The sequence below is a fragment of the Lathamus discolor genome, chromosome Z (assembly GCF_037157495.1).
Source record: "Lathamus discolor isolate bLatDis1 chromosome Z, bLatDis1.hap1, whole genome shotgun sequence".
Classification (NCBI taxonomy): Eukaryota; Metazoa; Chordata; class Aves; order Psittaciformes; family Psittacidae; genus Lathamus; species Lathamus discolor.
Genome location: NC_088909.1, coordinates 16231126 through 16258438, shown reverse-complemented (window position 1 = coordinate 16258438; position 27313 = coordinate 16231126). Strand labels below are relative to the sequence as shown.

The following is a 27313-nucleotide window of genomic DNA, read 5'->3' as shown; positions in this document are numbered from 1 at the left end:
GAGCTGTGCACACACTGCCAAGAATGCAGTCTCCTACACGGAGAATAAAACCATAGGTCTGTCAATTAAGACAGAGTATGTTTCCGTAGGGGTTCCAAGATGCTTTTTATGATACAGTATATCTTCCACAAAGACAATATATTCAAACTGCTTTAAATTTACACTCGTACTTGTTTTATTTGAAAAACACCAGCACACTCTAGTTTTGTTTGGTTTTTTAAATAAGGTGTATCCCTACATGAAAGACTATAATCTCCCTTTACCTTCATCAATATACCATGGGGGTTTTGCTTTTGTTTGAGGCTGAGAGTCAACTGATGAGCCATTTAATGTGTAGAAGGCTTCAGATCTGTTTCTTTTTCCAGTTTCAGAGGTAGATCCTGGAAAACAACATAAGGAGATTAATCTCCATCTATAAAAGGTTAGCTACACTCTTATTTCATAATATAAATTTGTTACTATACTTTCAAGAGGACAAAACTGCCTTTGCACAAAGCAGCAAAATCCCCCATCAAAGCTACCACAGATCTAAGTTTGCAACCACGTAAGAGTTTATCCCAACCCAGCTTAATCTTCCAAACTGAAATTTCAAGTCACCAACCTGATGGCAGCAGAATATATCCTGCAAGTGCCAGTTTTTCATTGCTGCAAGTTACAGATATAAGACAGTATTTGAGATACAGCATACAGCAGGTATGATTGGGTTTTAAAGCAAAAAAAAAAAAAAAAAAAATAATAATTGGGAGTAGGCAAATGAATTACGGATCTAATTCCGCACAGCTATGACTTGGGCCAACATAAAACCACAGTTCCTTGACTGAAGACCATTTCTGTCAGCACCAAATGTCAGGCAGAATGAAAGCTTTCAGGATATACTGTCATTAGTATTCTACAACCCAAACCAGACACTAGTAAACTCAAAACATTTAATTTTGATTTCTGCCTTTTTAAAATTAAACAGTTTCCCTTACAGGCTTTGGGTTGGGGTTTTTTGGTTTGTTGGTTGGATTTTTTTTTTTTGTTTGTTTTTTTCCCCTGAAGGATTTTCCCTGGAAGGATTCTTCCCCTGGAAGAGCTGGCCAAAACCAGAGTAAGGATAAGTTTATTCAAGAATTCAATCTTGGTTTTGAATTGCAGCAGAATTAGCTGTTTACTACTGAATAGATCTGCTCCTGGGCTAAAAATTTGGCCATTTCTAGTCCTGCAGAAGGGAGACTATAGTTATTAAAAAATAAAATAAAAACGAAAACAAACAGCCACACTTTCAAAAAACAGAATACAGCTCTGCAATGGTTATAACAGACAAGCTAATATGTTTCTGAAGTTTTGCTAAACCTTAAGCTGTTTTTCATGAAACTGAAGGTGTTTTGAGCAGGCTTAACTTAAACCACCTACATTATTATGATAAAGTAAATTCACACTATTATTCTGTTTCAGAGAAATTTACCTTGACATGTAACTGCAATAATAAATGAAGTGATCAAAAATACAAGGCAACACTCTTCCCCAAACAACAGAAATTTGTAAAGAAAATTACTTCCCATACATACCAGTAGACTTTGGCTTACTATGATTGAACAAGCTTTTGTCACCACCACCTCTTGAGGTATAAGCAAGCTTGGGAGGTCTCCTGTCCTGTGACACAGTCTCTACGACACAGTATAAAGAGAATATTAGATTCCCTTTTCTATGCTTTTACTATGTCAGAGAGAAGTTCAACTTCAAATATAACTGAACCAAAGTCTAGTAGCATCATAAGTTTTAAAACTGAATGGAGCAAAACCTTGTTTGGTTCATAACCAACATTTTATATATATATATATATATATATATATATATATATGATTTGCTACTACCACATCAGCAATTACTTTACTCTGAAGTCTTCCACTATTTCTTGAACACACCAAATACATTGAAGAATGTGAAATCTATCTATGTGCGTGCTTCCATTATGGGAACAGAGGCATGAATTCCTAAACTTTGTTTTCTACCTTTTCATCTGCAACAAATGCTCTCTCCCAAAAAAAGAGACATTTGCATGAATTCTCCAAAGAAGGAGAGAATTCATGCAAAAACACGCATCCCAACTAAACCGACAAGCAGCAAGTGAACATAGGAGAAATCAGCCAAATTGAAGAGAAGGGGAAGCAGTTAAGAGTACAGGCTATACAAGACCACACAACTCAGAGAAGGAATCAGGGGACTGTGGTTGTTACAAGTCAGTGAGTTATTGTGGATAGTGAAACTTTCCACAGTTTTGTTAGGAATTTTCAAGTATTTACTCACAGAATGCATAAGTAATATTAACAATAATTCTATCGATAATAGATAATAATACCAATATATTTCATGTGCAGAAAGAACAGCTTTCTGATCCAGGATACTTAAACTCCTGAAGTAAACTGAACAACATTAAAAAAACAGATTCCTGCTATAGACACTTACATATTCATTAATTTTACGTAACTCTAAATGCATACAATTTGACATTAGTTTTGTTCAATATTAAACCTTTTCTAATATTGAGAGTGAAACAAAGAGGAGGAAACTGAAAAGAAGTGTAACACAGAAGGTGAAGCTAATTCGAGCCAATTTAGGATATTGATTCCACTGTACTGTTTTAATCATGTAACTTTGCCTGGGTTGAGGTGTTATCAAAGCTTGCCTCCTGGTTAAGAAAGTAAAGCACACCTGGAATAACATCATTGATATGCAAAAGAAGTGTACTTTCAACACTTGCAAAACTGCACAGCTGTATTCCATTATATCTTCCATCCCAGTTTCCGATAGGATTATCCTAAAAGTAGAAAGACATGTTACACGTATCCCAAGAGAAGATTTACAGCATACAAAATACACATACGTCTTTAAAAATGTCAAAAGTGAAAAGATAAAAGGTTTTACAACACCTGCTTTTTCCTGTAACAATTTGTATTTGGAATATTCAAATACTACAATATTCAAAGATGAATATGAACTTAAAAACTGTTCTTTTGAAAAATATTTCTTATTTTAACAAGCATTCTTCTACTAAAATTCATTATTTGTAAACAAGTTAGAATGCCTGTGCATTGTTAGGCAATGGCTACTGCAGTCAAGACAATGGAAGCACCTGATGATTTCAAAAAACAAAACACCCTTTAACTATCAAAAAATTTGAAAGCTGTTCATTTTAAAAAATTCAAATTGCTAGAAATAACTTTTAATGGCAAGCTTCACATTTTCTTGAAAGATCAACTTTTGTACTTGAAACTCAGTATTTTTAAGACAGGACAAAAATCGAACAAACCAAGGTTACATGAAAAACAAGCTCTTGGAAACATCTCACAAAGGCATTCAGCTTACTGTTTCAAAAGGCAGAACAAACCCAGTCTCACAAGACAAAACACTCAACTCCATTACAGCAAGACTGACATTTAACATTACAAGTAGCCCAGTGGAGGCTCCTCAGAGTAACCAGAGTATTTCTCCTGAACTGTTTAGAATCAAATAGGAGATCATCTACCCAATGACTAAAAATAATGGCCACCAAGGGGCACATTTGAACAGAAGTGTTTATTTCCCATTTTAAGTCAGCCTCCGCTGAAGTAGCTTGTGGATAATGTTTCTTCTATATTACATGTAATTTACTTGCTAACACACATGCAGAAGTTATTAAATTCAGATTATTTTCTTACCATGTCCACTCCAACAACGTATCCTAAACTCTCGTTTCCTGGTAAGACATCACAGAATATAACTGTCCCATACTCTATACTCTCTCCTATCTTCAGGGAAACCCTGGAGTTGATCTCCAGAGGAGGAAGTTCTACCTGCATTGCTTCAACAGGAGCTGCATAGTCACTTTCCAGTTCATTGTCATCATCTTCCACCAGCTCCAGTTTGTCCAAAGCAACAAAAACCCCACAATCCTCATCGCATCTGAAAAGCTGCTTGCCTTGGTACTGTCCATCAGTAAAGCCCTGACCACGACCTTCTTCCTAAGTGTTGGAGGAGGAGGTAGGAATGGGAAAGGAAGGCAGGAAAAAAAAAAAAAAGAAAAAGCAGTGTATTTTGTGCAGATTACTACAAATGCTGTAACATAATGCAGTGCTCTGAAGAAACTGCAATTAGAATTGGCCTGGTGAACTACGATTAAATTCACTATATTTGGAGAAGTGTGTTGCTGGAATTTGTGGCAAACATATGCTCTATCTTAGGAGAATAAACAGTAAGATGTGGTTTGACTGGAGAGTAGTTGCCAGCAAAAGCCTTTTTATTTGGAGAAGCATGATTTCTTCAGGGGCAAATCTTGCTTCTATCATCAAATTTTTGCCATATCAAGACTAATTTGTATTAGACATAATGCTAAGCGTCCAAAAGTTCTACTTAGACGCCAAATTAAGAGAGACAATTTTCAGGGGCACTTGGCCCTGATATTCCCACAGGTTTAGTGGGAAATGCAAAGAATCTGGGGGAAGTTTAAAGAGGACTTTGAAAAACATACTTCTCATGCCAGAATGGCACCCTCTTGAATCTAAGCCTTCAAAAGCTTTTGGCCAACACTAATTTTGCAGATTTATCTCACTAGGCACACAATACCAAAATCCTCTATCTTAACTAGTTGCCATTTGACTTTTAGAGCTCTACAGAACTGGCGAACCTGAAATCCAAGTTTGCATTTATGGACTGTATTCTGCCATGTGTAGGGAAAAACAAAGTACTCAAGAGAAATCTGACAGATATTTGCCACAGTGGGGATGTAAGTAATTTAATTTTCCTAGGCTGGCTTTTTGCCAGCCCATGCACCTCATCAAGATTTACTTAGCATGTGCAATACACGGCAGGTGTGATAGGGTGTGTTCACAGGTATTTAATAACAGTACTTATGAAAAGACTGAAGATTACAGAATTTTTAAGGGTAGTGATGCTTCCAGAAAACAACATTGCTATGACTGCCTCTTTAAATAGAAGAGTTTTAGCTCATCTTATAAAAAAATGTATGATGCTTCCCTTTAGCAAGGAACTTACCAGTAACTCTACTCCAAAGTATATCCCTGTTAGGGACCTTTCTTGCATCAAGGGTCCTCTGAAACGAACAACTCCAGGAAATTTCTCATCTCCTGATCTCAGCTGTACTCTAACAGGTGAGCCAATATCTATTTGGATGCCTTTAGTCAACCTGCTTTTGCTTTTAAACAGACTGTATCTTTCCTCACAGTTAGTAATAGCCAAAAGCAACTCAGCTAGTTTTTCATTTATTTCTATGACATCTTTCTCATCCACAAACAGGACTGCATGAGGTTGTTCCAGAATCTTTAATCCAATCTGCAGTTTCTTGCCTTTACAAGGAATATTTCTGGAGTGTCCCACAGAAGAACGGTCTTGAAAAAACTGCCCAATGCTACCTTTGGGTACTTTCAAGAGCTTTTGCGTCTGCTTGTCTAAGACACTGCATTCCTGGAGAAGCAAGTAAAAGATCCGCTCTTCCCAATAGGATGAACTTCCTTTTTCTTGACTCCATAAGCCCGAATTCATTGTGATTAAAACTTTGTCAGCTGCATAGAAGTCTTCAAGAAAAATGAGCTGTTGATTTACGTGCACGTATCTTCAGAAATTCTACAGGAGGGTCCAACCTTTGTGAAATAATGCAATACTCATTTTGTAAGGAACCAAATTCAGAGCAGAAAGCCTAGAATGAGCGAGGAAAAAAAAAAAAGGAAAAGAAAAAAGGCAAAGTGAAACTGAGGAACTACATACTCTTGAGTCAAAGAAAGAAGGAAACAAAAAAAAAAACCAAAACCAACAAAAACACACAAAAAAAAAACAACAAAAAACCCCAGAAAAAAACCAACAAAAAAAAAAAAAAACAAAACCCACACACCAATCAGATATATCTATGACCAGCCCCACTCCCTCTACAGATAAAAATAGTTCAGCAAAATCTTAAGACACTGAACAGTCTCGAAACATTCATAGCACTTTTGATCACAGACATACCTATTTCTGCTTGTAATTGCTGTGTATTTCCTTTCCTTCTCTAGTTCCTCGAAGCAAACAGCTAGAGGAAAAGCATAATGAGATGTAGAGAACACACGTAAGTAAAAGGGAAATGAAAACTTAATTTCAGAGGAGTGGGAAGAAATATCCTGCTTGAGTTTACAAACAATACTTTATGGAAGCTTTCTTCTATGAAGATCTTTTCAGGTGATTAGTGACAACCTATTTTTGACAAAATGTACTGCATCTGTCATCACAGGTAACATTTTGATTCAGTTATGTACAATATTGTGTCAATGTAACATAACAACAGAAAATGGACACCCTAGTACTCCATAACTGCCGTTTCTTTAGATAATAGAAATTTACTGTTCCAGTAAGCAATAAACAATGTGTGAAAATCAAATTGCACCAGTATTGCAATACGCAATTCCGAAGAGAAACCTGAAGACTTTTCTTTCAACCATTTTAGAAAGATGACTCATTTTAACAAAGTAGAAGGAAATATATCAGTTGACAAACTACCCTGTAAAACAGACACATGTATATCTATAGTTTAGATAATTCTGGATACATGAAGAAGATCCGCAGTAACTTAATGGGATTTGTTTACTTCTAAAGATGAGAGAAAAGGGTAGCATATAAGTTAAGAATATATTGTCATGTAATTTTTTTTCTGTTAGTAACCTGTGACATCACAGTTTGCATTCAGTTAAAGGACGATTCTCAATTATTTATGGATTTAACTTCAGTAAATAAAAAGCAAATAATGTTTGTCCTCCTGCCTCCTCTTTCTACCCTGTTCCTCCAGATCTTTTCTCTGATGGAATTCAAATATCACAAAATCTATTGCTATGCATCCTACTCAGTTTGATTTGAACTTCAGAAACTGACAAAAAGCAATGGAATCTAGCAGCACTGTAATTGTATTCATCATCTGTTTTTAAACAAAAGGGTATTTAACAAAACTCTTTCCCCCAAAGAAAAGTAGTAACAACCACAGAGGACCTGAAGTGTACGCAAAGTAGCATCTTTCTGTCACTAGGAATCTACCCATCTGTGCTGACTTGCCAAGCCTCCTGCGAGGCCATTGAAACCTCACAGCCGTTCAAATCGGAGCTAGGCCACTTCTCACAGGTGCTACAGGGGTGTCAGTGTCATCACCACATTTGGACACTGCTGCTGCAGCAGCTCACGATAATTATGTTGTTTAAAGTGTTTCCACCTGTGAAGTAATTAACATCTAAGGGACAAAACCTGGGCAGTTTCAGGCCTAAGATGAAGTCTGCTAGACTGTCAATCTGTTTTCAAGTTAATAAATATATTTCTTCATTTTCATTTCATTCACATAAATGCGCTTTAATGCTTGTTGGTGATTAACAAGAAAGTCTGATATCAATACTGGATTGAAATAGCAATGTTTTATGTAGACATTGATAAGGAACACATCCCTCCACCCCTACCCCCCAGACAAAGGAAACAAATGATCACTAGTTTTTGTAAGTCTACTCAGATATTAAAATAGAGTTCTATCCAAGTGCTGTCTTGTTCCCTCCCCTTACTTTTTCCAGACACTGGGAAAAAATAGATACTGTCTTGTTCTTCACAGCTCCATTTTATGTTCTCAGTTTGCAAAGACTGGTGCACTTACTTAACCTTCCTCTTTGTGATTCACTCCAAAAAGTTAATCAACCCCCAATCCACTGCAAACAAGAATCTCCAACATTATAGGGTTCATGATCTTTCCTATTTCACTTACAGAAATAATTCATTTTAATAAGTATGTATGGAAACAAAATATTAATAGAGAAGTCTGTTCAAGAGCTTTAATAATATATTTTAACTTTTATTAAAAATATTATTTTATCTATTTTTTTAGTAAGTATACTCTTCTTGCAAGTCAACTGCTTCAATATCACACAATCTTCACATGTTTAGAAGAATTTTGTGTGAAAACACGTTAACAGCTGTGTTTAGATTACACAATGGTAACTTTACCTGGCATGGTCAGCCTTTCAAAGTTCTAGTCATCCACACAAATGTTATTAAGCTACTGAATACAGTACCAAAAGGTATTCCAGTATGAAGAAGTTCATCATCATTATAGAAAATGTCTTCCCTTAAAAACTTATCTACCACCGCTATCCCCTACCAAAGAAAATACACAGCATTAAACCCCAAATCCTCTTTTAGAATAATGAAAGTGCTAAATTAGGATTTAGCCTAGAAAAGCTTGCTAAAAAAGGATGTTAAGTTCTGGCAAAGACCAGAAATATATGCCTATAAACCACTAATTTTAAGATTTTCTTTTTTCTTTTACAGCCATTTTCCATGGAATTAATTATCTTACGAGCAAAGTATACTTGCTGAACAAACAGCACACCTGTACCACATTAAGATCAGAATGAACTATTAGACTTCAGTATAAATTAACTTGGGAACCAAATTATGCTTAGCAACAAGTAATCTTTACATTCCACAATATACCAGCAACCATATAATTTTGTGCGTAGCAGAGTACTTCACCATCACCACGATTGTCTAAGTGTCAGAGCCCGTGTTCTTCAACTCCACCTACTACCTGAATTATTTTCATGCACCAGGATTAAAATTAAAGAGAGCAACAGGCAAAACACAGTTATGACTGCAACACTACATACTTCAGGAAAAAAGGATATTTTAAAAATGTCAGAACTAGGCTATAATAACCCACCTAACTGCAAAGCTTTCCTAACTTCCTTTTTTCCTAGTCTTGAGTCACTGCTGTCACTACAGAGTCATCTCATCATAAAAACAGTTTGCACTGAAATATGAGAACTTTGTTAAGGAGTAACCTTAGATGAACTACACAGACATGTCTGAATCTGCTATCAGGTTTCAGCATAAACACACAATTCTGAGGCTCTGATTCAGAGTATAAGAGGAGGCTAAAATAAGTTGCACAGTTTCTTACAGAACTTTCACTTTAAATACAAAGCCTTAAACAGCTGAGAAACAAAGTTATGCTCTTCACAGTCCAAAATTAATTTTCAAGGGAAGGTAAAACTAGGAGTAAGTAAATTTAGTTGCAGCTTAATGTGCATAGAATTACATAACTGCAATACAAGCCAGGAGTGGAAAAAACAGAAACTGTTTCTTCAAAATAGTAGGTGAGACATTGCCCGATAGAAGTAAGTTTGTACTGGCAACATGTAAATTGGAAAACTCTACTGTTTTGCTTGCTGTTCTAAATTTGATACAAATATACCACTTCAGAGGAAGAACAAAAGTCATTATCAACCATCAGCATCCTCTAGCACGGCTCGATTGGGAAAATACGAACCAATGCACAATTCTCACTGTTGTGCAGACAACCCCTCTGCCAAAGTTATACGCAAGTACCCTCAATAAAATGAAAGGCCTGTGCTCAGGTTTTGAACTGAAAACCAAATGACATTTAACTTTGCTCAGTAATGGAACACTTAATGGGAAGACTGATGCACCCACTTATCGCTTAGCAAGACAAAATGCGATATATAACGTGGAAAGCACAAGGCTCGACGCAAAGCTAATTTTTTGAGAGTAATTACTCCCCACCCCCTATCTAGATGATTTTCCATGCCTCTCTGGGCGGCGATGAGCAGAGAGACGGACAGCCCCGAAGCACTTGGTAAGTCGGAGCAGCGAGCGGCCGGGGCCTTAACGCCGAGCTATCGAGAACGCGCGGCGGAGGCAGGCCCGACTACCCACGCCACAGCTGAGCGCGCCCAGCCTGGCCCTGCCGCTGGGCCTCACCTACCCCTGGCCCGCAGCGACCGCCGCGCTCTCAGGCGAGGGCCAGCGGGCACAGGAGCAGCGGGCGAGAGCGAGCTGCCTGGGCGCGGCCAGGCCTCACCACACCTGGCGCGCTGAGCGGCGCCCCGAGCAGCGCCCGGCCCCGCGCTCCGACCGCCACTCACCTCTTCATCCCAGCCCCCGGCCCCGGCACGCATCCACCCGCCCCCGAGCCCGCCAAGGCGCCGGCTCACAGCCCCGCAGCGACCCGTCCCCCACCCAGGGCACCCGTCATCAACACCCACCGCCCCTGCAGCCTCAGAGAGCCCGCCCTTTCGCCCCCTCGGCCTCTCTCAGAACCAATCAAAGAGCGCCGCCGCCACCGCATCACAGCGCTATTGGCTAAGAGCGGTGCCAGGTTACAGGGAGATTCGGGGATTTCCAACGCATCAGGATTGTATGAGCCGCGAAGTGGGGCGGGGGGAGAGCGGGTCTGCCAGACTCGGTTGGCGGAACCCTGCCCTGTCATGGCGCTGATTGGTCAACCGGAGAACGAGGGCGGGACGTCGGGAGCTACGGCGGATCTGATTTGACGGCGACGGCGCCTGCGCGTGCGAGGTTGCGGTCCTGCTGAGGCAGCCTTTGCAGAGCTAACGGTTGTGGTGAGAGCGCCGCTCGTTTAAGCGGCTGGCAGCGGTGGCGTTTACACACGGAGAGATCTTCCTGAGCTACGAATGAGACGACAAACGCTGGAACAGAGTTGTTCAGCAGGACGGCTGTGTTTAAGCGCTCTATTCAAGCTTGCAGCATTTTCGGAAGACAACGTTTATTTTTAGAGATTTTTTCGATCATGCAGTCTTCTAAATTGATGCTTTTAAAGCACTATTCTATTTTAAATACACTCTGAAATGATGTGCTGCTAGAAGTGGGCTTCCTGCAAAGGAGCATCCTTGGGAAGGCTAGCCCATGTACCTAAGGTGGCTACTATAATGTTGACATACAAATAAACACTTTCCTCATTTCTTAATATCATTAACATTCCTTTAATACGCGTTTCTGCGTGATCTAGGAATACGTGCAGTTAACATCCCAAAGTGAAAAGCGTTCCAGTCAATGCTGTTCCTTACAGATACCCAGGATCTAGAGGGAGCTGGTGAACAGGTTCAACACACCCCAGGTCAGGGCTGGGTACCCCTTTCTGAGCTGGGAAGCAATGTGTGTCACTGCCACGGCTCTTGGTAGGCAGCTGGGAAGACACAACATGGGCTTTGGCTGGTGCAGACATGAGCAGGATGGAAAGGATGTGGCTTGAGTGTCAGGAACCAGCAGGAGTTCATTGGAAACTCCTGAGGAAACGATGAGATACCATCTGTTACGGAATCAGTGCTGACACTAATAATTTTGTTTAGTCACTTAGAGCGAGATTGCGTTTTAAAGGTTCATTTTGGTTTTGAAGAATAAGGAGTAGTGGAAAGCCAGTAAGATTGGTACGTGGCGTTTCTTCTCTGCAGAAGGGCACCCAGTGATCCGCGGCTATGCTCTGCTCATCCTCGAGGTGGCTGTCTACACACAGCAGCTGCATTTCCCGCTGTTTGTAGCGCTGCCTTTTATCCTACTGCAGAATGCATGTAAATCCGGAATCATAGAATCATAGAATAGCTAGGGTTGGAAAGGACCTTAAGATCATCCCGTTCTAACCATCCTGCCATGGACAGGGACACCTCACACTAAACCATGCCACCCAAGGCTTCATCCAACCTGGCCTTGAACACCACCAGAGGTGGAGCACTCACAACTTCCCTGGGCAGCCCATTCCAGTGCCTCACCACCCTCACAGTAAAGAACTTCTTCCTTATATCCAATCTAAACTTCCCCTGTTTAACCCGTTACCCCTTGGCCTATCATTATGTTTACATTTGGGGTATAAATAAATTACACGTGGAATGCAACTCTAAGCCTGAGTACACCATAATTATATTTGAGAAGAAAAGGGGACAGAGACTTTAAAAAACTAAAATAGCAAAATACTAGATAGGAATGGCTATGTGGAATACCTAATTACTCAAAACCAACTATTTAAAAACGTTCTCTAGTCCATGTAATTATGTACTTAACTCTCCATGATTTCAGCAGGAAAATTGTCACGGACCATTTAGAAAGTGTCATTCTACAGACAGAATGGTGCTTGTGAAACACAGCCCAAGTTCATACCCCACTGACCCATGAGGCTTGTGTGGCGGCTCGTGTGACAGCTCTGTGTTACCAGCAGACCCCAGCTGAAAGCCTGGCCAAGACTTCTGTTTACTCTAAAGCTCCTTCATACTCCTGTAGAAGTATAAAGGAGTTTTAGAGTGATAACAGGGCTTTGGCAGCATAAAATGGGCTTGCTAACAGTTCTTTCATGTTGAAAACCCTGTCAGTAACACCAGCATGAGATACTTGCCATTAAACAGTGAATTAGTTTAAACCACACTCGGGCTAAAGGAGACGTGTTTTATAATAATAAAGTTTTGTAAACAAGTTTCACTTCAAATGACACTATACAATTAACCGTTATATAAATAGCATGGAGCAGAATCTTGTGCTATGCCAGGATAGAAATATGGTATTCATTTATCACAGCATCACCCCAAAAGTGCAAACTATTCATGCAGAACAGCCAAATTTCTCTGCTGCTTCAAATATGGAAATGGTAGGTATTTATCCAGCTGCATCAATAGAAGAGAGGAAAGGTACTTGTAGAAGCATCAAAGACAACATTGCAGCACTTTCTAAATATTGGTTATGTGATAAAAGGGGACTTGGATAAATACTTTAGGTATTTCTGTCTCCTGTTGTTTCTCATTACCTACAGCACTAATGAATGATGTGGTAAAAGAAATAAGGCTTATTCACATAGTTTGAGGCCTGAGAGGAAAAAGCAGCACAGACTCTGAAGCTGCCCAAAGCTGTATTTCTGAGGACAGGAGCTGAAGAGCATTTTGTAATAGGGGTATTACAGCCACATTCTTGAACAAGAGTAAGACCTTGCTGTGCCTATAATAAGCCAATAAAATCTGCCAGTAAACTGCAGTTTGTGTGTAACATTGGTTTATCTCACAATTTTTCAAGCTGATACCGGCTTTGTTTTTTATGGTTAAATATCGTTCCTGTCTGCATTTATGTAATCTATCTGACTGGGAACATGGGAATTGCCCAGATCAGGGTATAATTCAAGGCAGGACGTTTTACACTATTGCAGCTGGTTCTTTAACAGTCTAAGCACAAACATGGGTTTGCAATACATGGCATTGCAAGGCTAGCTCATCTGGTGGCTGGTTACCAAGTTTTGGACAGAGACTTTAAGGTTAGTCTTCCTAAAATGGGTACTTTCATCTTAAATCAGTGTGTAGGACTTAACTCCTATGACAACTTCCATGTATTAAGCATTAAGATTTTGACCTTGCCTTGTTCCTATGTTATTGCAGAACCCTCTTTTTCCATATCCTTTGCCAGATGCATTTTAGCAGTGTTCTTTATGTATGCCAAAATCAGTGCTTTCACAGAATACAGACTCTTAATGAGTCAGTGCATGAGGATCCCTTTTTCATCACTATGACATGGTTTTGCACTAGAATTTACCACAGTTTTATGAATAGTCAGATAAATTGATGGTGTCAGTGCACTTGCCCATCTCCCAGAATGGTATGCTGCCATTGTGAAAATTCCCCTTTTTCACTTCTTAGCCCTTTACATGGTGTTTGACTGTTGGAAGTGGAACTGAGAATATAAAAAAGGTGCTAGTTACTCATAATGCTAGCAAACATACTGCTAGCAAACACCATTGTATACTGTATAGGTTTTTTGAATGTGCTAATCAAGTAGACATTTAGGAAGTAAAATGCTGCCAGAATACAGGCACTGGGTCCCAATGAACAGCTGTTTGGACCAAACCCAAGCTTATGGAAGCAGGGTGAGGAGGAGCAACCTGTGGATGTTATAGCTACTGGGCATGAAAAACCCCTTCAGGAACCAGCTGTGACTGTAACAACTGGCTTGAGGCAGAATTCTTGCAGAACACCTCTGGTTTGTAAATCATTTCATATTAGTCAGTCATGCAACAGATTTCACCTTTTTTTTTTTTTTTTTTCTTTAATCATCCAGGTTCTTTTGACTAGGACTTGCTTATTCTGAAATAATTTAGAGATCGCACTTGATGTACTAAAAAATACACTTTCCTCTTTTAGCTTTATCAAAAGCAGGACAATAGCACTAAGCATCACAAAATAATACGTTGCTTTTTGGCAACACATAAATTAACTGATTCAGAATTCAAAGTTCAGATACATCTGTGAACTGTCAGCATAAGTGGAAAATGCACTGAAATCCCCCTTAGTTTTTGCTTACAATTGTAACCAAACACATAAATCTAACTTTAAAGGAATGACACTTAAGCCAGAAACCCATGCTTTGTCTACACTTAAAAGGGTTGGCTGGTATAGCTACACCTTAGAGCTCTATTGGCAAGCACAGATTTCTTTTCTGGTATAACTTAAATCATTTTCTGCATGGAAAACACTAAACTGGGTAAAGGACTCTGCCAGTATAACAGCATCTACACTAGGGCTTTTGCCAGTGTGGCTGTAGCTGCATGGGAGTGATTTTTCATCCTTCTGATAGCTATTTTGGCAAAACTTCTATATTTAGACTGTATCCAAGTTAAAGTTGGCATTGTTTTACGTTGCAAACAAAGCAGAAGAGAAGCATTGCCAGTTTATGGCCCTGGTTTTACATTATTTTAAATTGTTTGTTCTGAAGGAATGTGTGGGGCAGGATCCATGTGGTCCTTTGGATGTTTGCCTCCCACATTTGTGTTGCATTAAAATCAGTTTTTCAATGAGCAAGCTTTGGCAATGGGAAAATTACATTACTAAAAAAAGATAGTGTCCATATTATTCACCCCAGAAATAGCTATTCCAATGCTTCATAGCAAATTTCCAAAGTGAGCTGCAAAAAGAAGGATCTGGGCTAAAGGACCTGTGGATTAATGCATCATTCTTCTTCAATTTGCCCTCAGTTCAACAAAGAGTTTAAGCATAGGATTCATTTTAGGCACACACATAAGCCCATTTCAAAGTTGGTAGTCATGTCAGATATGATAATGCTTCTTTTTGAACTTTAATTAAGGAGATATATGAAATTAATCATGTTTAAGCACCATGCAGAGTCAGGATTTCTATCAGAACTGCAAGTTTAGATAGATTGAGGCTATTTATTGTGGTCCCATCTGCATTTTCTGTTCTGAACTGGATGCTAAGTCTGTAGTTTAAAGATGTCCCAAGGGGCATATTTTTTCTGCATGAGTACATTCACGTATTTGGCTCTTTTTCCCTAACCTCTCTTTTGTTAAGTGTGCTTTTCTGGTTTCAGAAATCCACACAGAGAAGTCCTCACTGATTTTGTACTTGTGTTTACTGTTGAACTCTTTCCTCTGCCAGACCTCATGTTTGCAGGTGTAGTCCTGATGCTTTGGTTTGCAAACCTGCCCTTGCTGCTGGAGCTGCACTGTGGGCAACAGGCCGTGCCTCACTTGTAGACAGCGCAGGAGCTGTTCGAGGCAAATAGGAAACCTCATGCGTAATCAGTCAGCACTGAACCGGTGAGCCAATTGGACGAGGAAGTCTGATTTAATCAAGGCTTCTTCCTTCCTTTTTGTGAAACATACAATGTGCCTGTTAGAAGAAAGCACAGACATATTTTTCTGCATTTTGAAAACGCAAAGCAGGCTTTTTGTGACTTTGCACACACTATGCAGGCACCACAACTGAAAGGTCTTCAGCAGTATCCAGGTGGGTACACTGTGCACTTTGGTTTCTGGTGTTACTTATGACTCAGTGGAGCAGTTGGACTGGCACCTACCCTGAAACTGAACACGATGAGTTTCTGTTCAGAGTAAAACTGTGTAATTTGTTGCAGGGGTTTTGAATTGTTTCAACTCTTTTTTAAAATATATATATATATATGTAAAAATAAATTGCAGCTTAGTTGAAAGAGCTTACAATGATTTTTAGTTGTAAAACTGAAACTGTTTCTAGGAAGTGCAGGTAGTTTTCAAGACATATATTCAAGGCAGAAGACTTGTAACGTTCACTTCTGCATTCTTCTGTTTACAAGTATGTTGTATTTCTCTGGTAAATAATGTTTTAAAGAGGTGTTTATATAGAGAGACATGAATACATATTTTATGTATATAAAGTTATGCATATATAAAACAATACATATTTTCAGAATAAATAAAATTGTGCTTATGAAGTTATACCTCCTTCAAACAAAGAGTTGTAATTTAAAATTGGCCATTTGCAGTTGTCTTATTTAATCTACTATGTTTAATATTATCTTTACATAAAAAATGAATATTTGCAAGTTTATGCTCTTGGGATATACTGTCATGGTTTTCCAAAGACTGAGCACTTAGGCAATAAGTGCTACTCTTCATGTTCAGAAAGAAGATCTTAAGAAGGACTAGAAGAATAGTGAGAACGTCTACCTTCTAGTCCAAAGTCCAAAATTAAGGGCTTCCATGATGCTCTTATTAAGGAGGATGACATGTCTGTACTTGCTTATCCAAGTTGGGCAAAGGAAGAAGGGTTTCTGTTAGAGGAAAGTGGTTTGCATTTCCATTATTTACAGTGGGGAAAGTAATTGCTTTTCATCGTATGGCCTTGCAGTTTGCCAGAAATCAATATGCCTGCTGAAGAGTTTTCCTCACCTTTGCATCCAGCATTGCATAACTGTGTGGTAGAAAAGTGGAGGCAAGATGCTGTGTAGCAACATCCCTGTACTAAACCCTCTCATTACTTAATAGCCTCTGCTTTGGTGTTAATTTTACATCTGTAGCAGGGAGACTTGTTTTTTAAAAAAGTAGCTTGTTTTGTCATGTGATTTTCACCCCTTGGCTGAATTGTGAGCAGCAGTTCTTTCACGCTAACGGAAAACAGTACCCCAGCAAAGAGTATACTGTGCTAAGTATTTTATCAGCAGTTGGTAAAATAGTAGTCCTCTCATATCAGAACAGGAATATAGATCTACTACAAGCACAGCATATAAGTTAAAAGGACAAGTAATGGGAGAATGCTTCTGTACAATAATTAGCAAACTCAGTTCTCCTTCCATCTAGCCGCTGTCAGTTTCAATTGTTTTCTCCTAGCACAGAAACAAATCTCTGGAGAGAACTTGAAGTTGTGAAATACGGAAAAAAAAATTATACTGTAGTAGATATTGCTCTTTTTTGTCCTACAAGTTGTGATTAACAACAGATGACAAGTTTTGGAGTGTTAAAAACAGTGAATCCTAGCAGTATAAAGGGACCAGGCTGCTAGTTAATTACCTCCAAGATTTTAGTTCATCTGAGCTCATACTTGCAAGCTTGAGGGCAAAATACAGGTAGAAAAAAATCTGCCCCCACTGAAGTGTATGCCAAAATTCTCATAGATAAGAATGGAGTTCCACACCTCATCTTATTCAACATAACTTCTTATGTTTTTCATGTTTCATTTTAATTTACCAAGAAGATATCTAAACACTTCCAGTGGTAATGGTAATAGAAATGTTTCTTCACTGGTACCTATCTAGATATTTCTATTTATTACTTTAGTTTTTATGAAACTGCAGTTGGCCTCCTACAAGATCACAGAGACCAACGAGTAAGTCAATAAAAAAGATTACCAGTCTGGATGCTCTAAAGGGGGGCTACTAAGAAATTATATTTTTGTAATCTTTCAGTGATAGCTTGCAATGGACCAAGACTTGCACTGCACAGCAGAAAGGGAACTGTTGGAAGCTGTAAACAGGATTACTACATTTTCTACCACAAGTCCATCTGACAAAGAGCAAAATCAACCCCAAGCTGAAATTTCATGTCAAGTGAGAAAAGAAAACCCAGAAAAAGATGACCAGCAAGGTTGATGCTGCCCTTTAATTCTATTTTTCGTGTAGCTATTTATGCCATTAATCTTTTCTATTAAAAACTTTTCTTTATTTGTCTGTAGTCCAGATTTATACTGCTATACTTAACTGAAAATAAGCCTTAATTAAACTTGGACTAATAATGTGGCAGTAGTGAAGCAGATGCACATCCTGGTGTATATATACACACAGAGAACTTTCCTTTTCAATCCCTTGCATGTAAAATGTATTCCAGATTTAATTTACACACCAGGGATCAAAATGGTGATTATCAGATGGTGTGTCTTGGGAGTGAACTTTCTGCATATCACAAAATCTGAACTTCTTGACAGTATCAGCAAGGATACCAAGGCTGAAGCTAATCTTGAGCAGTAGTCTCTCACATACCCCATGGAGAGGCAACACTGAACATTCACTATGCCTAAGACTGCTGACATCTGTTATTAAATAAAATGTTATGTATAATCCAAAATATATATCATCTCATCAAGATTTTCAGCCTGCAAAGATGTCATAAACACCCCCTCCTTTAGGAAAATATATGCTTCATAGAGATTGAGCCAAACCCCAAAGGCCTTGATAATTGAAACTGTATGGCCAAATGATTAAGAACATGTAAAATTGGGGCCAGTAAAGGAGTACTGTGGTGCCTTTACAATTCTATTGCTGCATCAAACCGTTATCTTCCCATTCACTTGTGGTCATTCAGATCCATTGACTGAATGTTAGATATATTGCAGACTGACTTCAGCTGACTGCATTGCCAGAGACGTTATTAATTAGAAATTGGGACTGGTGTACCCGCAGCAATATGAATATTTCAATTTTTTTATCCACTTTCCTAGCTCATACACTGCCTGATGAAAACTGTTGTCACTAGATTTCGAAGGCAGAAAATCACCCTTTTGAAAAACTACAACAAATTCCCCTGTAAGCAAAGTCTTCAACCAGCGGTCCTACATTTTTATATATGCATGTGTCTGTATGTCTGTGTGTGTCTGTGAGGGGAGAGAGAGAGGAAGGAAGGGAGGTATATAAAATACTTGTGGCTGAACTGTGACATCAGCTTAGCTACAAAATAAGAAGAAATGAGAATTCCTTCTTTGGCTGAGCTGGATATCCAAGTTTCTCCTGTCAGGTTAGCACATTTGTGTGTTCTCAGCTTTCACCCTTTACTGCACAAGCCTAATATTTGAATAGACTCAGTGTTTGAATGTATGCACTGTATTATCGCCTGGTTTTAGCAACAAAGAAGCCTGGAGAAACCTCTGATTCAGAAGACTGAGTCAGCATTTCTTAGGGCTACTTCTGGGAAGGTGAAGCCTACCTCCTGATCAGACTGTGCCCAAGCTTGCAACCTAGACATTCAATAATTTTTGTCAGTAATTTTTCTATTACTTTGCATTCTGCAGACTATTTAGTGTCTTTCAAAATGTCAGACCACAATAGCTTTACTCAAAGAATCTGGACCTGTTTTTATTAGCAGTGAAATCACTTATTTTATCAGTCTTTAGGTCTTACAGCAGCAGAAATTCTAGCCTTTCCTTTCACAATAAATGCATAATCTTTCTTTCCAAATGCAAAGGTTATTATCTGTAATACTAAATTTATTGGTTTTAGATTCCAGTGCATCCCTAAGTCCCAACTCTTCGATGACCACAAAGGAGCTTCAGGAATACTGGAGGAATGAAAAACGCCAGTGCAAACAAGTCAAACTTGTTTTTGAAATCCCATCAACCAGAATTGTAGAGCATCACTTATCTAAATATGTGGTAAGCTAAAAATTAATATGTAAGAAGATCATTAGTTTTTATTCACTCTGCAGGGGTCTGTACAGCACACAGCATGCTTCACTACATGAAAGCCTTACTGAGGGCCATGTTTTCCAAGCTGTGATTGTACTGAATAGAAAGAACTTGTTACCACTGATCTTGTGGGCATAACTGATGGAATCTGCCCCTAAAATACCCCTCTGACAATCGGTTCACAATATCTGCACCAATGGAAACACGATACCATGTGAATTAGTCACTTCAGTGTCCTTAACACCTGGAGGCTTGTCAACATTGAGAAAATTCACACAAGTATAAAAATATCAATATAGTTGCACTTCCACTGAGCTAGCCTGCTATAGCAGCTGCATTGCATTTGTATAATTTCATCATCAGAGATTTATGTTAGCACAAGTGCCAAATTCTTTGATGTTGACAAAGTCTAGGACATCCTTCAGCTAGGTTGCTTGGGATCATTCCCCTTACCTATATAGAGCTCCATTAGATGGCACATTTCTGTCATATTTTTAAGGTGAAGCATGAGTATGAGGGAAGAACAACAGAACAAGTTGGATTTTTGTATCTTTACTCACAGTACTGACACTTGTGTTTTATTTCTGGTTCTGCTCCTGGCCTTCAGGGGGACTGAAGAGACTACATCAAGTCTCTTCCAGTACTCTTGTGAAATACAGATGTTTTCCTTGTTTGCAAGGACTTCTGAGATCTGTAGATGAAAAATACTAGGAATCATGCTAGTTCCTGATACGGGGTGGTGCAGCTTGGTAGAATATGGAGCAGGTAAAAGTTCAGGAGACTGCCCTAAGACCTTGTTGCATGCTATACACACCTACTTAGGTGCTGCCATACTTGCATACACTCAATAGTATCTAGTTTGGTAAGTAGTTGAAAATTATTTTAGTATAACTGTATGAGAACAAGAATATGATTCAGTATATGTGCAAGTAGTTAGACATAGCCATAAGTTACATGCCTAGGCAAAGAGATATACATTACAACAAAATTGAGCCAATTTGAATGATTATCTAATTAAATGGTATTTGGGCCCTTTTTCATGCATACTCCACAAAGAAAAGAACGAGTACTTGTAAATTATTCACTTAGCTGCCCTTGATAAAATGATAGCTTAAAAAATTGCTCTTATCATTGTTTCGGATATGCATCAGGCATATATATACTTTTCAGCAGGGAGTAGGAAAAAGTATAGGAAAATGTCACAGTGCTTACAAATGAAAAGAGATCAGAGAAGTCAGCTCAAATTTAGAAACCTTTCAAGGAGCACCTGTAAAGATCACTTATGAAGATTAAAAGAGAGAATTTCTTTTTAAAGAAAAACAAGGAAGAGAATCAGACAGAGAATAATGCTGATACTGGTTTGCACTCTTCAACAGCAGCAGAGGAAACAACTGGCATGAGTACAATAGCTCCAGTTTTTGTATAATTTAATGAGAACAGGGTCAAGTTGAATATGAACCTAGTCATTGTCCAGAAGCCCACAAGGTCAACAGTCCATGTCCTTAGCTGGTGTGCAGTGATGCAGTTAAGCGGCCGTCAGTGGAGCTCCACTGGTTTGCACACATCAAGGATTTGGCCCTTCCTCAGCATTATTGTGCTTGCATCAGGACCAGAAGAGAATCTATTTGTACATCACATAACATACAATTTTATTTTGGATCATTTTTTCTAATATCACATTTATTATTGTCATTTTGAGGGTACTGAAGAGCTAAGGAAGACATACTCTTGAGTACTGTTAATGTGTGACAGCTTTTCTGTTAGTGAAAGGGTTTGGATGGCAAACAGATTGCTGTAGAAATGTCACCTTTTTTGCATTATTTATATGCCAAGTAAGTTTTGAATAACAGGACAATGATTTAAAAGGGAGAAAAGGCTTTGGAGTTGCTCCATCTTATTTTTGCACACACCAAACGTTACTGCCAAATACTCCCTCTTCTTCCACCGCATTAATAATACCCCCAGATCCCTAGAAATGTCGGATACAAACAGCATTTCTGAGTATTACGACCAATGTAAAATAGATTATATTCAATATTAAGTCTGGAAAATCCATTCAGTTCACTGTAGATTGATTGTAGCAGCTATGGCTGTCATAAACAAAATTCAGCTACAGAAATGCTTTGTAAGTGGCCTTACTTGCGTCAGCCTGCTGCTAATTTACCATTCCCAGCACCTTGCCGGATGGGATCTGTTAGTGCATTACAACTTACTTACATGCTAAGGCTAAATCTAGTGACAAAAGTATATCACAACAGGAGGTGGGAATTATTAATTTGATGGCTGCAGATTTTAAAGCAGACAAAATCTGAGTGCAGTGGGGGAAGAGTGGTCCTACTCATGCTTGTTTTTTTGTTTCATCTCATTTAGATGTATAAAATCATCATTCTGCAAACAGGGAGTTTTGACAGCAACAAGTCTGTAATTGAACGTCGTTACTCAGATTTTGAGAAACTGCACAGAAATCTGCTGGAGGAGTTTAGTGAAGAAATGGAAGATGTGACCTTTCCCAAAAAAACTCTGACAGGGAACTTCACAGAAGAAATAATCAATGAGAGAAAATTAGCCTTCAAGGACTACCTGAGACTTCTATATTCTATGAAATATATCAGAAGATCAAAAAAATTTATTGATTTCTTAACAAGGCCAGAGCTTCAGGAAGCATATGGGTGCCTGCGGGGTGGCCAGTACACCAAAGCTTTGGAAATCCTTTTAGAAGTCATTGGTCTGCAGGCAAGGCTGACAAGAGGCAACCCTGTCTCAATTGTGCCTACCCTCTGTGCCATAGTGGTGTGCCACAAGGACCTGGAAAACCCAGCAAGTGCCTTTGAATATGGAGAAAAAGCTCTGTCGCACCTTTGTATGCATACTAGCCACAAGTATTACATTCCATTGTTAGAAACAATGATCACTCTGGCATATGAACTTGGCAAGGATTTTCTGTCTTTGCAAGAAAAACTGGAAGAATGGAAGGCAAAAAAGGATCCCATTCGTATTTTTACCCTGAAAGAACTTGCAGTTCGTGAGTATGTACAATGAACCAGTGAAACACTTTCCTTAAAGAGCAAAGCTGTCAAGCTCTTTTCCTGAACACAAGCTTTTGAAAGAATAAGAACTGGAAATTACCTGTTTTGGGTAACATAATATTGCATTAATAGAAAAAAAAAATATTTTTCATGTTCAGAAGGAACATTTACATGTATGTTGGAAAGTATTATACTTACTCTACAAATATGTATAGCGCTTGAGCTTATTAAGGTTTTTTGGAAACAAATCTGCAACAAAAAGTTGTTTATGATTTGCTTATTTTGAAAATAGCCTACTTGATGTGAAAAGCCAGAATAGGGAAATAAAATTAATAAAGCCCTTAAGAATCTGCAGAATCAGAGGTGTTGCTTGCTTATGTGGAAACTTTTCAAGAAGAGAAACACCTTCTCAGGCAATGCAATCTAAAGGATCCATCTTCAGACACTAGTTTTTTAGTCCTCCAGCTGAAGCCTGCTCAAACAGCACTTTGCCTTTTCTGAGAATGGTGGGATTGGTCCTATTCCCACTGAAGTCGATTGCTGAGGGCAGGAGGACCTAAGGGTAAGGTTTACAATCAAATTTGATAGGAGCATGATATACAAGAAACAATCATTCTGTCAGAGATGAGGGAGTATGCTTCGTTGCCCTTTTGTAGCTTAATACAGTTTTATAACTTGCATTGAAGGCACATTCTTGTTTGGGGTGATCTTAAAGATCTGTCCAGAATAGAAAATTCATGCTACATGTGCTATATATATAATGCAAAAGAAAACACAGAAGGGTGCTGTTGGGGAAAACATCTGGCTAATATAATGTTAGCATTTAATTGTGCTGTAAGGCATGGTTATCAGACTGTGTTAAGCATGTGCTTCCCTGTTGCCTTTCAGAGGTTTATGTAGATTTGGCGCTGCCTTAGTTTTACAGCCTAGTACACCATGCAAGTGTCATCTTGGTGGCACTGCAATATCATAGCTAATTCTTTCAGACATCCAGCCCACATGTACAAATTCTAAGCTTGTCTTAGCCCTAACACTCCTGTGAAAGCTTCCTAAGAGCTGAAAAAATATCTCTGTTTACCTGCTTCTGTAATTTCCCTCAAGTCTATTGTCTCTCCCATGCACTTTTTTCAGTAATCTGGCAAATTAATTCTCATAAATATTGTAATTAAATGTCATGCTAGCATGGGTCATTATTCCTTGCTGAATGTAGTCCACTGAGTACTTTCAGGCCTGTACCTCAGGTACAGACGCTACACACACACCACAAGGACACTGTCTATAAGTTAGGAATAACTGTATATTAACTTATCTCCCAGACATGAAAGAATCAGTTAATTGAAAGTGCACTGAGCCTAAGAAACGTTGCTTTACATTTTTACAAAAAGGATGGCTTGGAAAAAGCACAGAATAATGAGAGTATCTAGGGTGGAAAGTTAACATTTTAAGTAGCTATTAACAGCTAAGTGTCAAAACACTTGCTGTGGTTTATTTGTTATTACAGATTATTTGTTATTTGACAATTATTATTTTTTCTAGTTAGAGAAGTAAGAGTAATTAACCAAGAAACTTATGGACTGTTCTTCCCACAACGTACCATATTGCAGGTCAGTTAACATGGATCAAAATTACCACCTTCTTAGAGGATGTCTGAATCAGTAACAATGAGTCAAAAGTATGTCCAGGATCTGCATTACACTCAGGCAACTTGAAGTTAAGGCAGAAGGGAAGCATGGCCATCACGCCGCTCTGTTTCCACTGCAGTTTGTGGTGAAAGACCAAACAGATGCCTTGGGTTCTCCTCAGCTTCCTATGGGACGGTACATGAGTAGCTAATTGTGTTCACAGGCTCTCACCTTACAGCTGACTACAAGATTAGAGGGTTTATAAATACATGCTGTCTAGCAAAGACGAATACCTGGAAAATGGCGCATCAGAGATATTACTTAACTTCTACTTGTGGTAATTCTATAATTTTTCATCTCCAAAGGATTATGGGATCCAAAGCTAACCAATTTTTGTTGGCATGGCAGAGCACATTGGGAATATGAGGAAATGCAATTTGGCTAAGAGGAAAATTGACATGATTCAAAAGGCACTAAAATAAGCAATGCCAAAACCCCCCACTATTTTGTTGGCATAAGTCAAATTTCTGAGAATGCTTTTCCATATAGCAGAGTTTTGTCAGCAAAATAGTTCCAGAATCACTCCATCTATCACTAGAAGGCAGAGGTCAGTTTCCTTGTATTATAGGAGAATTTGAAATAGATAAATACTGGAATGCTGTGAAGAAAGAGCGATGCGTCTGTTGGCTAATTCCACCACAGTGAACGTCTTTAATGGAAAGCTGTTTCAGTGGGATATCTGTGGCTATCAGTCAGACATAACATCTCAGAACTACCCAGGAAGAGCGTATCATATCATCTACATCACTCAGAGGGCTGATTTCAATTTCTGTTGCATTGAAGCATCCAGTCAAACCACTTAATGTAGGAATCTTCACAGCCAAAGCATGTGTCATCAAAGGCTCAAGCGTAATGTTCATAAAATCAGCTTGTGATTTTATTACTATTAGAATACAACAAAATTAAAACCTCAACAATTCAACATCCCTCCAGCAAATCATGCATGCATTCCCTTCCTACAAATGCAGAGCCTATGACCTTTGGATTTATTATCTCTTCAGTGGTGACATTGAAAATCCTTGGAAAGAGAAAGCTAGGATGGTGATGGCAGTGAATGGGGACCAATGGGCCTGGATTTTGCCTGAAAATCTGCCACAGAGTTGGTCTGAACTTTGCAGAAATAACAGCTTCTGTGCCCTATTTCCTCATCCAGTACTTCCTCAGTAAAGTTGCCTCACTCAGGTTTTCAGTGGTCACTGAACAGAAAAATTGTGAAACTTGACCCAGTAAGTTAATTCCCGCATTTAACGTAGAAATGTGAACTGGGATGGAAGCAATTTTGTTTTATACAAGCCTATTTCATTTCTTCAAGGTATCCTGACACAGAGAGAATTTAGAGGCAGTAAGTTGCCAAATCTGTGTGCATAGTTTCTTACTAATGCAGTCTTTATATTAGAGTCAGACTTTACTTTCCTCACATACGAGAGAAGTTACAAAATTTATCTATTTATTGTGTAGGACTGTAGTGAGACCATGCTGGCTTATCAGCCTCGTGGGCCATTGGCCAGTTCTCATTTCTTAGCTGTGTTCTCTCAGAGGCTGGTTGGACCTGCCAAAAGAATTCTGCTTTCATTTACTCACATTTCAAAAGTCAACTTCTGCAGATTCTTTTTCACTTGATTTTTACAGCAATGTGAGTATTCAGCAGTTACTAAAGTAAAAGGTAATGGAATTCCTGCTCCCATACTGACACTCCTATCTTCCACTTAGAATGACAGACTGCAAGGAATGAGTTCCTTCTGCCTATACATGCAACTTTATCTTCCACAGTTCAAAACATATAGCCAGGTAAGGCAGATTTCCTGCAGAGAACCAGAGATTAGTTTCTTTCCCTATTAACATTGCCTGGTGCAGGAATACAGTAGTGGTTGCAGAGCCTGCATCCATGAATTGAATCTGTCCTGGCTTTTTCATAAAATGTATTAAAGTTAAATGGGTGCTTTCGACCTGCGACTGTGTCTTGGTTTTCCTCTGAATAATGTTCTAAGAGTGGCTTAAAAAGAAAATGGATATTTTCATCTGCATCTACCTGTCTTGCTTATCTATTGCTCTTCCTTAAGTCGTGTTAAGAAGCCACTGGAGAAACAATGACTAAAATCCTTGTGCACTTTCCATGGGACTTGCATGCTGTCTCCAGAACACACATCCCACTCTCCACATGCTGGGCCAGCAAAAGTGAATAACACTGCATCAGAGAACCTATTTTGGAAGAAGAAAGCTCCAGCAGTACCACATCTGCAAGAACAGAACATAAATTAAGTAACCAGGTGGTTCCTGTTCCAGACAGCTGTTTTACTTCCACTCTTCATTGCCGTACAATATTTGAGTGACAAAAACCTGTTTTATAAATAAATCCTTTTCCTGTCTCCCAAAACAATGTGTGCTTTTTACAAAAACTTTCTTCAGTTTAATAAAATAGATGGAAATAAGCAGTTGCTGGCATTTGTCCTGTGCATTATTAACATTCATCAGCCATTCTCCATACCTGGAAAGCAGCTGAAGTCAACAGACAATGTCTGGTTACCCAAGCTCTGCTCTAGGCAACCTTACAAGCCCATTGAGTGACCTTGATTAAATCTAATCAAATCTCAGATTTCTTTCGAATGCCAGTATTGTTGGGAATTGTATGAACAAGAGAAGTGGTTTTTCACAAAGTCAAATACAGTGGTCTGGAGACCACACTAAGTGTGTGCAGAAATATTTCAGCACAACTGGCATCACAGCTTTGAAAACAGAGACATGTCACAGCTGCATGTTCTTAAGTGCATCTTGCATGGAGAAACACAACACAGCTTAATTTTGCCTGGTATCATACACCTGAGACAATAGCTTGTATATGGTAGAGAAAACTTACTGACAGAAAGTCAGTAAGTCTGACTAATTGGAAGATCTAATAAGTGATTGAAGAGAGAAAATATTCTAACCACTACCTTATCAGAAAAAAAAAAATAATCCAAAAAACAAACAACCAAACAAAGCAGAAAGTCTTGTGTAAGAGATTTTTAGAATATGTTTAAAAAAACCTTCCAGGCTTCAATCTAATTTTCCACAAGAAGGAGCACAAAAATATTTTGAAATACATTTTTCCAGTTTTAATAATTTCTTGGAACTCTGGTATTTC

The 27313-nt window shown here is 38.7% G+C and overlaps 2 protein-coding genes across 8 annotated transcripts in view; one reads left to right on the top strand and one right to left on the bottom strand.

Annotated features, from left to right (window-relative positions):
• The window catches only part of CYLD (CYLD lysine 63 deubiquitinase), a 30242-nt gene extending 20182 nt beyond the window's left edge, over positions 1–10060 (bottom strand). For 3 of the 7 annotated variants that reach the window (XR_010608571.1, XM_065661397.1, XM_065661398.1), the window contains exons 1-6: positions 5983–7468; positions 5014–5674; positions 3681–3983; positions 2695–2800; positions 1551–1649; positions 264–380 (exon numbers count right to left, since the gene is read on the bottom strand). Coding sequence is in view for 6 of the 7 variants with exons in the window: in XM_065661397.1 (XP_065517469.1) it covers positions 264–380; positions 1551–1649; positions 2695–2800; positions 3681–3983; positions 5014–5520 (1132 nt within the window). In the remaining variant the exon portion in view is untranslated. The other 4 variants (XM_065661395.1, XM_065661393.1, XM_065661394.1 and 1 more) reach the window with 4 other exon arrangements.
• A 5370-nt stretch (positions 10061–15430) lies between these two features.
• On the top strand, positions 15431–26621 carry SNX20 (sorting nexin 20). Its single transcript, XM_065661703.1, has 4 exons — positions 15431–15563; positions 17497–17674; positions 19300–19451; positions 21855–26621. The coding sequence occupies exons 2-4, from the start codon at positions 17509–17511 to the stop codon at positions 22521–22523; spliced, it is 987 nt and encodes a 328-aa protein (XP_065517775.1). The 5' UTR covers positions 15431–15563; positions 17497–17508; the 3' UTR covers positions 22524–26621.
• Positions 26622–27313: the final 692 nt, after the last annotated feature.

Excerpts from the sequence above, each read along its gene's own strand:
- SNX20 (XM_065661703.1), top strand. The coding sequence starts at position 17,509 with ATGGACCAAGACTTGCACTGCACAGCAGAAAGGGAACTGTTGGAAGCT. Across the intron at positions 17,675-19,299 it reads AGAAAAAGATGACCAGCAAG|ATTCCAGTGCATCCCTAAGT; the intron begins GTTGATGCTGCC and ends TATTGGTTTTAG. Across the intron at positions 19,452-21,854 it reads ATCACTTATCTAAATATGTG|ATGTATAAAATCATCATTCT; the intron begins GTAAGCTAAAAA and ends CATCTCATTTAG.